The sequence below is a fragment of the Glycine max genome, chromosome 3, assembly GCF_000004515.6.
Source record: "Glycine max cultivar Williams 82 chromosome 3, Glycine_max_v4.0, whole genome shotgun sequence".
Taxonomy (NCBI): Eukaryota; Viridiplantae; Streptophyta; class Magnoliopsida; order Fabales; family Fabaceae; genus Glycine; species Glycine max.
In genome coordinates this window covers 41,363,869-41,378,851 of record NC_016090.4, presented here as the reverse complement: position 1 = coordinate 41,378,851, position 14,983 = coordinate 41,363,869, and the positions used below count along the sequence as shown (strand labels likewise).

Here is a 14,983-nt window from a genome sequence, read left to right as displayed (position 1 = left end):
TTAACATATAATTAGTTGTTGAAGAAAATGTTTAATTAATAAGCAAAAGGCGGATTAAATAAGAATTTAGAAAACAACAGATCACACCGGCCATACCATTAGTAAGTAAACAATAAAATAAATATGAAAATTGTTGAGATGTTAATTTTCTCTCTCTTTTATTCAGGGTATAGGTATATCCATCCACCTTTTGTGATTGATAATTAAGAATATGTTATATTAAAGAATTTGTAAAGTCTTGCACACGAACTGGCCAATTTTTTTATTATTATTTTATGTTGAACTTTCTGCATTAGTTTTGAATATTGGCAAGCTGTGTTATCACATCTTGAATTTTGATTTGGGTTACTATCAAAGTTAAACAAGCTTCAGCCAGTTTAACTACAACTTTACATATATAATAGTGCATACTGGGATCATTTTCTAACTTTACCACGTTTGGTGACAACACTTTGAAAACAACGAGGAGCTCATGGATAATATTATATCCCTTGCATAGCACCGTTACAAATGTTCACATCAAACCACGAAAGATTTAAATGAATTAATGTTGGAAAAATTAAGAAAAGAAAAATGAATCCAATGGGGTTACGGTGTATGGTGTTCGGTTGAACAACGTTGGGTTGGGGTGTAGTGTTAACTTGTAGAGTTTGCAACGTCCTTTGAATTTTGATGTTGGTGGGAGTGGTAATTCACGGTGGAAGATGTGGCAATAGTTGTAATCTATAATTATAAGGATGACACTTGCATGTTTAAGTCAGCGTGTTTAAACAAGTAACATACAATCAGGTGAAAATCTTATACATGGACAGTGGTAATCTCTGCCATTTACAGGTACATGTGTGTCTGTCGCTTGACATGAACTAGGTGAGACTTTTTTTTTTCTCCGATAACAAATAACAAGTGTTTTTTTTAAAATTTTTTTAAAGATAATCGTGTCTCAACAGAATACCACTGTTATTATTATTATTATGGGTGAACATTTTTTTAAAAAGATATAACGTTTGTATATTCAAAATTTAAATTAAAAATTATTAATTAAACTAAAATAATCTTGCATGAGTGAATTGGTCAGTTGATGTAATTGACTAACCAACATCAAGTGCAGTTGAGTGAGTTCTAGCTAACTTCCAATTGGCAAGGTCGAAGTCCCCATATCCACTTAGTTGAACCTAAGTGTCTTGGGTCGAGGCAAGTGGATGCAATGAACCCTTAATGAGTCAGAAATCAGTACTTCATTTGACAAACTTCTTAGCTAGCTCAGCTAGTATTTTGACCAATAAAAGAACATCTGGATCTACAAATAGCGAAGACTTTTTAGACCCTTAATGTTGGTTGGTGTTTGGTTATATTTTTGTTACAACTTTTTTGCCATGAATCATTAGTTGTTTTTATCTTTTGGAAAAGATATTACATTTGATTAAATTATTTTATTTTAATTATCTCAATAACGAAAACTAGTCATGCATGTCTATTAACTTTTTAAAATGACACAGTCAGACCGAATAATATATATATATATATATATATATATATATATATATATATATATATATATATATATATATATATTCCCCTAAAATGCTAAAAAAGAAGAGATTTTGCAGTTCTAAGTATGAAACCATAATTCAAAAAGTGTGTAAGTCAGTGGAAATATTATTGATGTATGTATAAAGTCAGAAGAATTGGTGGAGCTATTTAATTTGATCAACCTCCCCCCTCAACATGTTCCAGCAGCGGCAAGAATATTGGAGCACTTCCGCACTTGTATAGCATGTCATTGTTATGTTTTAAATTCCCACCCATCCATATGCATGTGATATGCATGTGCTCGAGATGATAACCCCAAAATGCTCAATGGAGTTGTCATAGCCCACTAAGACGAAATGGTTGATAATGGCCATGCACGCCTCATCACATATTTATAGCGGCAAAATGACCTACAATAAAATTAATTACTAGCCCATGGATTTTGAATAGAAAGTGTAAAGTTACTTATCAAAAAGAAAAGCCACGACAGGGGTTGACAATCAGAAAAAGCTGTCAATTAAAGTGAAGGGTTGACTATTTATTTATCAACTAATAGTATTTCACAATTTAATGCCTATAAAAAGGACTACCAGTAGTATTTCACAATTCAAATGATAATTTTCCTATTTAATATACCATTTCACACAAAGGTTCTCATTAACTCACAGGAGTGTTTCAAAGAATTTATACAAAATTTATTTAGATTAGAAAAATAATTTATGTCTCCTAGATATATTTTTAGTTTATTTTAATATTTTTAAATAAATTCATTTATCAAAATATTTTTTAGTTTATTTTGATAAATTTAAAATCAATTTATTCAAATTTATTATACAGATTTTCATTTAATAAGAATTTACTGAATAAACATTTTGTTTACTCAAATAAATGTTCTTATGCTTAAAGAATGGATGAGGGATTTAACTCAGTTAATTAAATAATATGTGTAAGTTCTTGTAAAATCTTGAAATATTGCTTTTGATTCCTATAGATAAGAAATACTTAAAGAATAAAAAATACTTAAAGAATAAAAATGATGTATTTAAAAAAAGGGAAATGTTGTTTAGTAGGAATGATTTATCATAAAAATAGTACAAATGAATGTAATTGGTTGAAAACATAAATAAAGGATGCCAAATAATGTAAAAATAGCATTTTACAAACAATTGGTTCATACTAGATTGTACTTAAAAAAATGTCAATCAAACTAAAGGATAAAATGTAGCTTGTGCTTAAATTTAACTTATTGTTTATTTTTACAAAGTAATTAAGCATAGATTATAAATTTTGCTTGAAAGCTTAAGCTTTTGTCTCAAATGATATCAACCATTAATTCCTCTTGCATTTGGAATTATTGGTATTATATATTATGTATTTGAAGGGATGTACATGTAAAGCCATGCTAATAAATGTTTGAAAGGGATAAGGAAGGTAAAAAAATATCTTGGAGCTATGTACTTCGTCCATTGCCCTTATCATTGTATTTTAGCTTTCTTACTTAGTTGATGTAATTATAGCTTTATTTTTTTCATTTTAGTTTTTATGTTGTTACTTAATAAAATTTGCATTGTATATGTTAATCTCAGGTGATATTTGCTTATATATATGCATCTCAACTAGCTGAGAATGCTAAAAGAAATAAATTTGAAATTCATTTGGTTGTTATCATATCAGTTAGATGATTGGTATACTATTAGCTACATTTTCTTTTGTATATGTAGGTCATATACTAATTGTTATAACTCTTCTTATTCTATAAAATATATTCCACATTTTTATCTTTTAAATTTTCTCTTTACTTCTTGTAAAAAAAAAATTCTCTTTACTTTTTTACACTTTGCCACAGCTCAAACTTACAATATCCATTGAACTTATATTTGTCTATCCTCTCTTTTTCTCTTTAATCTCATTTATCTAAACTCTGGTGTACTGCATATATATGCTGAAGCCTCAGTATTCCTCGTCTCTTCATGAAGTTGACTTTCACAGTCAAGAAAACATAATTCTCTAATTATAATGATCTTCCACTCACGTTAAGTATATACAACTATACATGTGCACGCATATGTGCATGATGCAATGACATTTGCATTGACTCCCATATTACTTAATTAAGCATTTCAGATGAGTGCGGAAACCCATTTCATTTGTGTGTATAGTCACAGCCAGATCCCCAAATATGTATAGTTTAACGTACATAAATGAGCGAGGGTGCATGTCCGGTTAATAAAAAGAAAGTCTTATTCAAACTGTTTCTGTTCATGTGCACGGAGGGATGTGTAGCAATGGGGGGCCTTACTTTTTTAATTTTACATTATAAATTATTAATTCCTTTGATAAATAATTGTAAATCACTGCTAAAAGTAGTAATTGAAAAACTGAATGGTGTGTGCATGTGAAATAAAAAAAACCCGATAGATAGAATACCACTGTTTATGCTAATTATTTGGCAATTCTAATATAATAATTGATTATTGACAATTGATTTATAATTTATCAATTTAGTCATATTTATGGGCCTGAATTTTTTTAAATATTTTTTCTCTGTTATTTGTCATCTCATTGGCACGCTTTTATTTAATATTTTTTAAATTCAAGCATGTATATTTTTTTTGTTTTTTTTAAATATAAATATAGGAGAAATAATTTATATTCTTTCTTTACCAATATCATCAATAAACTATTTTCTATTTTTTCATGTCTTGCATAATTAAATTTAAAAATATTTTTATCTTAAAGGATATTTACTTTTTGGAGGAAAATATAATTTTTTAAATATATTAAGGGAAAAAATTTCAAGCTAATATTTTAAGAGAATTGATAAAATATCTCTATTCACATGTGAGAGTAATCCTTGAGTTATTAGAAATGGTCTCTTCAAAAAAAATTTGGAGTAACAAAATTTGAGTGGTTGATAATATTGAAAGCATGTTTTACCTAAATGTATGTCATAGTTCACTTTCATAGTATATCAAGTTCTCTTAGTTTGATAATTAACAACAATATTTAAGATATAATATCTTATAGAATATTTATTTTAATAATAATTTTAAATTTAAATACATTTTTTGACTATATAACAATTTAGTATTTGCATTTTATTAATTTTTATTGGATAAAATAATGAAGATAACTAAACATAATTTATTTGAGTATTTGAAATAGTAATATTTGAAAATTAGTCAATTCAATCAATATCATTGTTTTAGTATTTAATTTTTTTTTATCAAAATTATCATCTGTATGTGAACCACTTGTGGCAGAACTTAATGAAGAACTGGAACAATCAATAGGTTTGACGTGTTTGATAAATCTGTCATCACAAAGATGTGGGCTATCAAGATGCATTACATATTCATTATCTCCTTACTATTAAAACTTCAAAGTCCGGTTAACATTGTAAATAAGTGGATAAGATATTGTGTGCAGGGGCGGAGGGAGGGGGAACTGATAGGGGCCATGGTCCTTTCTATTTTATTTTTTTTAAAGTGTGTATACATTATTATAATAATAATAAAAGTTTAATTCCCCTAAAACTTATAAAACTGTGATTAAAAATAATACACCAACTTGTAATGTTAGTTGACACAAGGAGAGAAATTTTAGATATGTTAAATTACATGTTGTGACAAAAGAGAGATAAATAATTTATTTTTATAGATTTTATAAGAGTACTTGTGGTGCTGAGATGTCTACAATAATTATGTAAAATTATTTAATATTTTAAATTTATTTCTTTTTTCACGTATTACCTCTATTCATATACACAATAAATAAATAATTAATTTATCAAAACCGACAAAAATAATTAATTAATAATATCATATAATTAAATAGTTTAAGTAGTAATTGTATTTAATGAAATTATTTGTCATTGAAAGAATAATTTTCACTAATATTAGTGTGACTTAAAATATTAATAGGTCAATAAATACATCTTGTAGAATAGTTGAGTGTCTCATTTATAAACATCGTAATAAATTAAAGGTATAAAAATATATAATTAATATATTTAAAAACAATCTATATTTCTATAATTAAAACTAAAAATATATATTTATTGTTTTTTATATAAAAAGTTAAAGTTAGTATTATCTTTATACTCGATGTAGTTATATTTTTATTTATAAAAAATATTATATATATATATAATATTAAAGTTTTTATATATTTTAGGCATGCAAAAATTTAAATTTTATTTATTAAGTTATATACTTTTTTCTTTGTCCCCTCGAGCCAAATTTTTGGCTCCGCCCTGCTACTATATACTAATCATATTAGTTGGATGAAAGTTTGTAAATTATTTTTATGAACTTTAGTATATTTACTTACTAGCTTTTAGCTTTTAATTTTTTTATATTCTTAATATATTTATTAAATTTTTTATTTATCCCTTTAAAAGAAATTATGATTTTATTGTTTTTTAGTCAATTTATATTTTTTAACAACTTCAATTATTAATTTTATTGAATACTTATAATTTATAAATTAATTTTTTAATTTCTAACGAACTTTTTAGCTGATTTTTACCGATGATTATTTATCATTCTCTTACATGAAACCACAACGCAACTGATATGTATAATGAAACTTTATGTTGGGTTACAAGTGTGAGGTGAAGGTGAAGTCTCACATCAGACAGATAGAAGTGGAAAGGTTGAACACCATATAAGTGAGGAGAAGACCCATAAACCAGAGCTTTAAGGTTTTGGATTAGAGTGTGGTGTCAGGTGTCCTCATGTGATGACTCGTGGTCCACAGGTGTACTCCTCGAATCTCCCCAATAACTTCCTCGAATCTCCCCAATAACTTTAATACATCAATTGAAGCTCATATTTAGTATTATATTAATTTTAGACCCCTGCTCCTGAAACTTACGCTTCCCCTTAATTTCCTTCTAGATGTAACAAATTATATATAATAGATTCAAAGACAGTGTGTTTATTGTATAAAATTCTAGCAATTGCTTGTACTGTGTATTCTAAATAACACCCGTGACTATATGGGGACTCGTGATTGTTATCATTTCAATTCCCACTTTGGGCTATTCCGGTCAAGATCTTCCGGTGGTTGATTCGTTTCTAACAGACAACAAAGTTCAAGATTAATTTCTAGAAAGTTTGAATTCAGAAGTCAGAATCTATTTGTTTTCTTCAGGTTCTCTATCAAAAATAAGAGCTTTGTGTAAAATTTTTGAAACATCAATGTTAGTTTCTATTTTAAAAAATCTTTAAAAATAGTCACTATAAATTTTACATCAAATTTATTATTTTTTAATTTAGTCTGTAACAAATTCACCTTTAATCTTCCAATTTATTAACTTTTTTCTTTTTCTTTAAACGAGATGAATAACCCATGATAAAATATAGTGGGTTAAAATTTTCAAGTTTTAACTCCATAAAACCGAACCAATCCAAGACATATTTTATCACTTGCTATTGCTAGGTGGGTAGATGGATCAGAAAAAAGGTTGAATGAAATAAAGATCATAAAAGCAACGGTACAAAGATGGAATCAATATCATAAAAACAGCGGTACATATTTTATCTTGGTGCGTGCTCTCCGAACATCCACTACATACATAATACTATATTCTTATTTGTACTCTTTCTTTCCACTATCACATTTCCATAAAGTACGAACAAAGAAGAAGAGTGCAGTGCAATCTGAGTAACTCCACTGAATTATTGATTATGGTCATATTAATTCTGTCTGGATTTTTAGCTCAATTTTGGACCACCATGATAGAGACCATCGCTTTCTCTTTTTTGTCTTATTACTGAAACAAACGGTCTGATGTGGGAAAATTAATGTCATGTTCTTATCACCTCAATGTTAAGAGTGTGCCAAATTATGATTCATAAAATATATTTGAAAAATGATATATAAAGACAATCATCACGAAAAAATGTAAATATATAGTACTTGGATATTTTGTAATAAAGGTGCTTTTAGTTTGAAATGCCCACCTAAGAGAAGGTGCGTCTCAAAGTGTTTCCATATACAGTGTCCATAAGGGAGCGATAGCCTTCTACTTATTTATTCCCTTCTTTCATCTTCTTAGACGCATAATAAGATTTGATTTCTCTCAGTGAATCGATGAAGTAACAACAAATCGTCTTGTTTTTCTCTCTTCTCATTTTTTACTCGGTCTTAACTTGTGCCCGTATCCTTGTACTACCAAAACAACGTTGTTCCCTTGCTAGTTGTTTTTCTCCAAGGTTTGAGAAAGAAGTAAAAGTCAATGATATCGCTCTTGCCAACTGTTTACTCTCCTCTCTTTTTCTCTCATTCACACAAGTTAAAAGCCAAACTAATTTTCTTACCCCTCATTGCCTTCTTTACTTCTCTTTCTTTCACTACCTAATCTCATGCAGGAATGCGACGTGAAGAACGAAGAGTGCTCCAGTAGAAGGTTTATGGAGGAAGCTGACGTAGACTACATCTACTTCCAGAACCATAACTAAACAGGCTTTTGTGTTCAAGTGCATGCATGCAGTGTGTCCCTATATATGAAACTACGTCATATATCCTTAATGTTTCTCTGTTTCTGGCGTTGATGTTGTGCTGTGCTTGGTGATGAATATGGAAACCTGAATTGTCACTTTAGTTTCCGTGGGTACTGTAATAAGCATTAAACTCGTCTACCAAACACACTATGTTCTCCCTTATTCGTAATGATTCTCACTTATATAACAGCTAGTAATGATTTTTGGAAACTCATTTTCTAGACATCTTAGTACGCTTATATATACCGTAATCTCTTTTTACCACTGTAAATCTTTTGATTAATAATAGACGAACGATTGGATGAAATTAGTTTTGCAGTGGTAAAAGATTTAATTAATATAATAATTAAAGAATCAATTAACACTGAAGGTGAATAGGGATGAGCTCTTAACATCAATGCAAACACCAACTTGACCTCTTCCAGATAAACATATTACCTTAACCTCTTAATTCCTCGCCCACTTAATCATCTTTTTTTTTTGTACCATTTAAACTTGAACTAGTGGACATCGACCTAGATATTAATTATTAGTACACTATCAAGTGAGTATGCACCAAACCATAAGTTATGATAACGCGTGACTTTTAAAAGTAATCAACAAAGAATAATATTAATATTAATGGTTCCATCTTGCGAGGAACAATAGGGTGAGAGGATAACGGAGTTTTAAGGTTATCGGGCACATAACTTTATCGGACATTCAGATTACATGGCCACGGTTCATTGCCAAGTATTATCGCCAGATATGTTAAATGCAGAAAATCCGCCTCTCCATTGTGAAAAAAAGTTAGCACAACCACATCAACGAGTAAGTTTAGCTGCAAAAATTTATCTCGCATTTATATATTTTGGCCACTACGCATTTTTTTCCCGGGTACATGAAAAATAAAGAAAAAGAACAAAATTTGTTTGACCTCTCTAAGAACCAGTTAGAGGCAATAAATTTTAAGTATAAGAAGCCATCAAAATTTAGTATGCAATGTGAAACTGGATGGGCTACCCTTGGTAAGCTTTTCTGACTATGCCAAAGCTCAAATGCTATAGAAGCATACCATTAATCATTATCCTGCAAAAAATAGAGCAGGTCCAATCAAATTACTACCAAAAATTTAAACACACTCCTTCAAGTAGACAAATTGAAGCTTTGGAATTTAAACATCAGACTGGAAGACGTCCACTAATATCAGATAATAGGCCTTACCAAATTGGTGATGATTGAGTTCTCTGATAAGCATTTGGCATGAATGATGGGACCCACATTTCCACTTTCCATCTCACTATTGACATCTGAATAGTTCATGTAAATGGTCCCTTTGAACATCCACTCATTCCTTTCATGACAGTACACATCTTCAAATAGCTCGCCGCACAATACACACAGACACTGGTTTTCATCTGCTAGAACCATCGTATCCAATTGACTGCTGCCTGTTTTTTCATCGTGTACATCAACAGAATCATTAAACTCGGACTCAGATGAATATTCTGCCTTGCCAGCAATCCAATCACTTGACTTCGCATACCAACTTCTTGATGCCTTAATTGGACCATGTTCTCTTGTGGCATGCCACTCCAAGTGTCTATTAAAGAGTTCTTCTTGTTTAAGCTTAATACCGCAAACTTTGCAATGATGAGGGATATCATCCCATAATTCCCTAATTACAGATGGGTGGAATTCTCGAATTACATTAGGTCTAAAATCAAAGCCAATGAGATTTCTGATTTCCGTGCTAGTTGATTGAGGTGAGGCAAGACAGGTTTTTGTAGCAGCATCTACCTCATCATCGGAAGACGATACTGGGACAGCTGCAGAACCAGAAATTGATGTAACTGGTAAAGAACAACTGGTGGTAATGATCTCAGTTTGATCTTTGGATCCCTTTGGTGCCACGCTTGGTACCGTAGTTGGTGATTCTGTTTCGGCAGATATCAAACCCTTTGCAACCAATGTGCTTAAAAGGTTTGCAATTGGATTTGGTTTATTATTTTTGGCCGCATTTAAGATCGGAGCTGAGGAACTGCTAACATTAGAGGAAGCAGGTGGTTGAGTAGAAAGCCTTTGTGGTGGTTGTCCAGCCTTTCCTTTAGGTTTTTTTGGCAGTGTAGATGAATCATTATGCAGAGGATCTAATGAAGATGGTGATGCCACAGCAGACCCTGAAGAAATTAATGTGGTAGGCCTACCAGACTGAGTAGGCTGAACCCCAGTCTGAGATGGACGCTTCCTTGGATCCAGATTACTGGTAATTGATTTCTTGGGGATGATTCCAGTTTTGACAGGTGCAGCTGACAAATTATTTGTGGTCAACTGTTCTGAAGTTTCTCTGGTTAAAGAAACTTTAGACTGGGGCAGCTTAGTTGTAGCAGTAACTTCAGTCTGAGATGGGTTCAGCTGCTTTTGCTGAAGCTTTGGTCGAAGAGAGGTCATGGAAGATAATGGGCCCTGCATATCCTTTTCTTGTGATCTTCGCAAGTTACCAACCTTTACAATGGGACGAAGGGTAGGTGAGTGATCTCTAATATGCTGACTGATTATCTGACCTCCCAAAAGTTGAGAGGTTTTGAGACTCGGTGGCAATTCTTGGTTAGCCAAGTTTTGCATTGAATGAGGGTGGTGTACTGTTCCTGGCAGTGATGGAGACTGTTGCCGCAAAGGTGACTGCCCAGAAGGGGATTCAGTTTCACCCGAATCAAATTGTTGTCCCACAAATTTGGTCATTCCTACTACTGCATTGGACATAAAGGATTGGTTCCCCTTCTTGACAGCCAAAGAACTTGCATTGGTTGGTAAGCCACTAAGAGTGGACACAAATCCTTCAGAGTAATCTGGCTTTAGATTCAACTTATCAATTGAGTGGTGCTTCTGCAATTGCCATGATGATGGTGGATGGCCCCCCAAACCAGGTAGTTGTTTCTTAACAGTGGATATTTCTCTATCGACCTTTGTCCCAATTGGGCGTGTGATTTGGAGGTGGAGGTGATCTTCACCTTCCTGCACACGGAAAAAATAAATCAGTCAAGTATAACCAATAATATATATATATATATATATATATATATAACTTAAGATCATTGTATTAATTTGTGATGCATCTGAAATTTAAGGCTTTTTAATTAGGGATTAAGTGGTTTAATTATTAGGGTTTTTTTCTTCATTTGTATTAGGATATTTAGAACTTTGGAATGCTCGACTTTGATAAATTAGTGTTTGTTTTAATCAACAAAATTAGGCATATTATCTTAAGGGAATTCAGGCATTCAGCCCTAGAACGATTATAAAAGAACTTCTTTGATACAAAAGTTAAATAATAGGGTTAATTTCATGTTACCACACTACTAGTTCTATTGCACTAACTACCAAGCAATTTGCCCCCTCCTTTATGATTTTCTGTAATGTCCCCCATCTTTCAAGATAGGGATTGATTAGAAGCTTACACAAGTGACTTTTTAATGGGATACGACGACTCTAAATGATGTTTCTAATAGTGCAAAAAGTGATAAGCTTAGTCTTATACCGTAAGTGGAGTCTTCTGATTAAAATTAGACACCATTAACTGGTCTTAATTGTTACGTGAAACAATTACTCGTGGGACAAGTGCTTTTCAAATCAGCACGAGTTTTACTAATTTGGAGGACATGGGACACCATTTCAAAAAAAATCATGTTAAATCAAAGAGGAATGCACTTCATGTTATAAAGTAGGAGAAAAACTGCAATTGGATGAATAAATGGCAAAGTGCAACTGACCCTTTCGGCATGCTTACCAAATTTTCATCATCAGCCATCCATGTGTCTGTGCTCAAATTGCTTAATACATTGGGTCCATGATCAATCAAACCATTGTTCATCTCATCCCGCGTGAACTCTTCTTCAGAAGTTTTCCAGTTACCTGACATCACATTGTTCCGTAAGTTAGTTATGCTTTGTCTTGGCTGACGATGTGCATCCAAATTCATGGACTTTGGTGCTTCTTGATTTGAAAAACTACGCTTGAGACCAAAACCATTTCTTTGCCCAGATGTAGTATCTGCATCACCCCCATCTGTTTTGAACCATGTTTTGTCATGTCCTAAATCAATGAGCTTACTTCCAGTTCTTCCAGCCCCTGAGACCAAATTACTTGAAATGACAGAACTATATTCACTGCTTCCGTATGATCCATCAATGCTCTTTTCAGTAACAGAATCATTAAATGCATCTCTGTGTGTGTGCTGATTATTCTGCAATATACACCACTAGATTAAAAGATGACAACAACCCTCATTTGAGTTTAAAACAGCTCCTTCACATACAAGCATGTTAATCCTCATTAGAGTGAATAGTATAAAGAGGAAAAGAAAAGCTACTTCACATACAAGCATGTTAATCCTCGGATCCAGCCAGGGTCGTGCAGCAGCTCTATCTGGCCTCTCCGAATCCTCATTTGAGTTTAAAACAGCTCCAGTCATATCACTAACTACTCCTTTGCTCTTCATGACATAAAAAAAGGACATGGCAAAAGAAATAAGTACAAGAGTTGGTGGATCAAAAGACTTGAATTGTGAATCAGACTTCAAGATAAAGTAACAAAGTGAAAACAGAAATCTAAAATATGTATATAAAAATAATATTAAGATGTTCAAAATAATGTATAAAAAGGTTAATAGCACATGTCATATGTCAAACCTTAAACAGAACCACAAAATCAGGATAATTCATGATTAAGAAGAATAAAGAAATTCAAATTACTTCAATGGAAAATTGCAATCCAAATACACTTATTGCAAGAATACTGTATAGTGTCTCATAAATGACATGTCTTCCAGTCCTGTTTCATCATCCAATGAACACATGACTGCAAATTTCAGTTCATCACAAAAAATTCTGTAACAGTGTCGAATCTAGACTGATTCCTACCAAAATCCATCATTTCAAACCTTAAAGGGACAAGTTTTGATGCAATGGTTCACCTACCCTACTTGACTGCTGAAGACGCTGCCTTTCTAAATACTTGGGATTCACATGGATACTATGAGGTGGGCGTTGTGACTGCAAATCACTCCTGACTGTAGCAGACACTGAAGCCGAACCATTGACTGCAGGTGCAAAGCCAAGTTCCTTCTCAATCATCTGAAGGGACTGAGGAGGAAAGACTCCTTTCCAAGTTCCAAAAAGATGTTTCATACTTGAATGCACACAAGGATCAACCTGTCTGTAAGCCTTGCAGAATACCTAAAATGTAAAGTAGTAGTACCTAGTTAAAAATAGGTGTATAGAATTAGAAAACATATATCACAGGAAAAATGCAAAGGGAAAAGATGGTTCCATTTCATTATAAATAGATTATTTATTTGTAAGGGAAATACAATAATTCTTACAATCTCTTGATTCGTGTAAATAACTTATATCACAAATCAAAGTAGTTCAGTATAAAATTTCATAACTTCACAATCTAAAGGATTCATCATATACAATAATAAGCATATCAAAATAAAGGCATGAAGGTAAATGGTTAAAGATAATAAATATCTGACCTCAGGTAGTCTGGAAGCAAAATACTTTATATAATCCCGTCCAATGTTCTTAACAATACTGTCTAAGAGGTAAAGAGATGGCAGTTTTTGATCACTTGGAACCTGGAAAGTCATGAACTCATTTCAATTAAACAAGACCTTTTTCCATAATACAAAGACACAATGAGAGAAATAAGATTGCCCTGACATATGAAAACAAGGAAAACAGCTGCAAATTTCACCAAAAGTGAACTTTAGCACTGATTGAGATTGGAAACTGTTGGGGTTCACTTCTCTCTTGTAAATGAAAAATTCCATGTTTTCCAGGATTCTCAATCCCCTGTGCATACAAAAACCACTCTCCAATGGTGCTCATTACCAGTTACACACCCAATCAAAATACCAAACCACCGTCATTTGGCCAAAGGACATTGATTGGAAAAGTAAATATGTTTTTTGTTCTTTTAAGGTGCAGGGCAGAGTGTACCACTTAAGACCCAATCTATATCTACAGGGCCAATGAAATGAGATGAAAAAAATTCAATTTCAACGAATCAAGAATGCCCTCTTTCTGACTAGCATTCCACCAAGGTACAACACTAATTCAAACTTAATTCACCGCATAGCATGACAAACAATAGCAACACCACTTATAAAAAATCAGAGAGATTAACTCGAATTGCTCTTTCTTCATTCCAAATCCATTACAATTCAATTCAATAAACATTAACATAAACAACCGCACATTTTGTTCACCTCTATAATGTTAGCACAAACAGCAGCAGCAATTGCCTTGGCAGCAGAGAGATTCTCTCCTGCAATAATAGTCAAGTTGGTAATTATCGGCTTCGAATTGAAAGTGAGCTCAGCAAGTGCGGTCTTGTATTGAGTCACAAGCTCTTGGTGCGGCGGAGGCTGCGGCTGATACCCGCCGCCGCCACCGCCACGACCCAAATCGCTGATTTCGGAGTCTCTGTCATTTGCTCGAAACCTCGTAGACGCCAGCGTAGTAACTGCCGCAGTGCGTTGAGGTAACTGTCGGGCGCTGAGTTCGTCGATCAATCGAGGCTTCTTGGGACCTGGTTCTCTGGATCTGTCCAACGATCTGCGCGTGCTCTCCATGCTCATTCGAATCTAAAACCCTAATGCGCTCTCAATTGAGGAACTGGATTTGCAGCAAGAAAATAGCATCCTGGTTATTGATTGTCGCGTCGGTTTTATTGGGAAGGGGGGGATGAATGAGAACGGAAGTTCTGATTTAAAATTGTACGGTGCAAATTTGAGATAAACCCTAATCCTAATTTACATGAATTAATAAAAAAATATAAAGAGAGAGATGGAAGGAGGTGGAGTGTTTATAAGTAGGCTGCGATAGGGATTATTATATCATGTGTGAATGAAGGCCACCAGTGAGGAGTGAAGCTCCCTTCCCACATTCAACTGTGATCTT

At 32.7% G+C, this 14,983-nt stretch overlaps 1 protein-coding gene across 3 annotated transcripts; it reads right to left on the bottom strand.

Moving 5' to 3' along the window:
* Nucleotides 1-8,854: 8,854 nt before the first annotated feature.
* Nucleotides 8,855-14,979, bottom strand: LOC100788958 (polyadenylation and cleavage factor homolog 4). Of its 3 annotated transcripts, none has more exons than XM_006576995.4 (7): nt 14,290-14,979; nt 13,555-13,656; nt 12,995-13,252; nt 12,397-12,510; nt 11,806-12,261; nt 9,243-11,033; nt 8,855-9,107 (listed from the first exon to the last, which is right to left on the bottom strand). In XM_006576995.4, exons 1-7 carry the CDS (start codon nt 14,659-14,661, stop codon nt 9,096-9,098), a joined length of 3,105 nt encoding a protein of 1,034 aa, XP_006577058.1. In that variant the 5' UTR covers nt 14,662-14,979; the 3' UTR covers nt 8,855-9,095. The 3 variants fall into 3 exon arrangements, with proteins under 3 accessions (XP_006577058.1, XP_006577059.1, XP_006577057.1); XM_006576996.3 differs by having other exon boundaries at nt 12,995-13,274; nt 14,290-14,304; XM_006576994.4 differs by lacking the exon at nt 8,855-9,107 and having other exon boundaries at nt 9,225-11,033.
* Nucleotides 14,980-14,983: the final 4 nt, after the last annotated feature.

Coding starts and splice junctions, on each gene's coding strand:
- LOC100788958 (XM_006576994.4), bottom strand. CDS start 14,661: ATGAGCATGGAGAGCACGCGCAGATCGTTGGACAGATCCAGAGAACCA. Junction 13,253..13,554: donor TTGCTTCCAGACTACCTGAG/GTCAGATATTTA, acceptor TTTACATTTTAG/GTATTCTGCAAGGCTTACAG. Junction 11,034..11,805: donor TGGCTGATGATGAAAATTTG/GTAAGCATGCCG, acceptor TTCCGTGTGCAG/GAAGGTGAAGATCACCTCCA.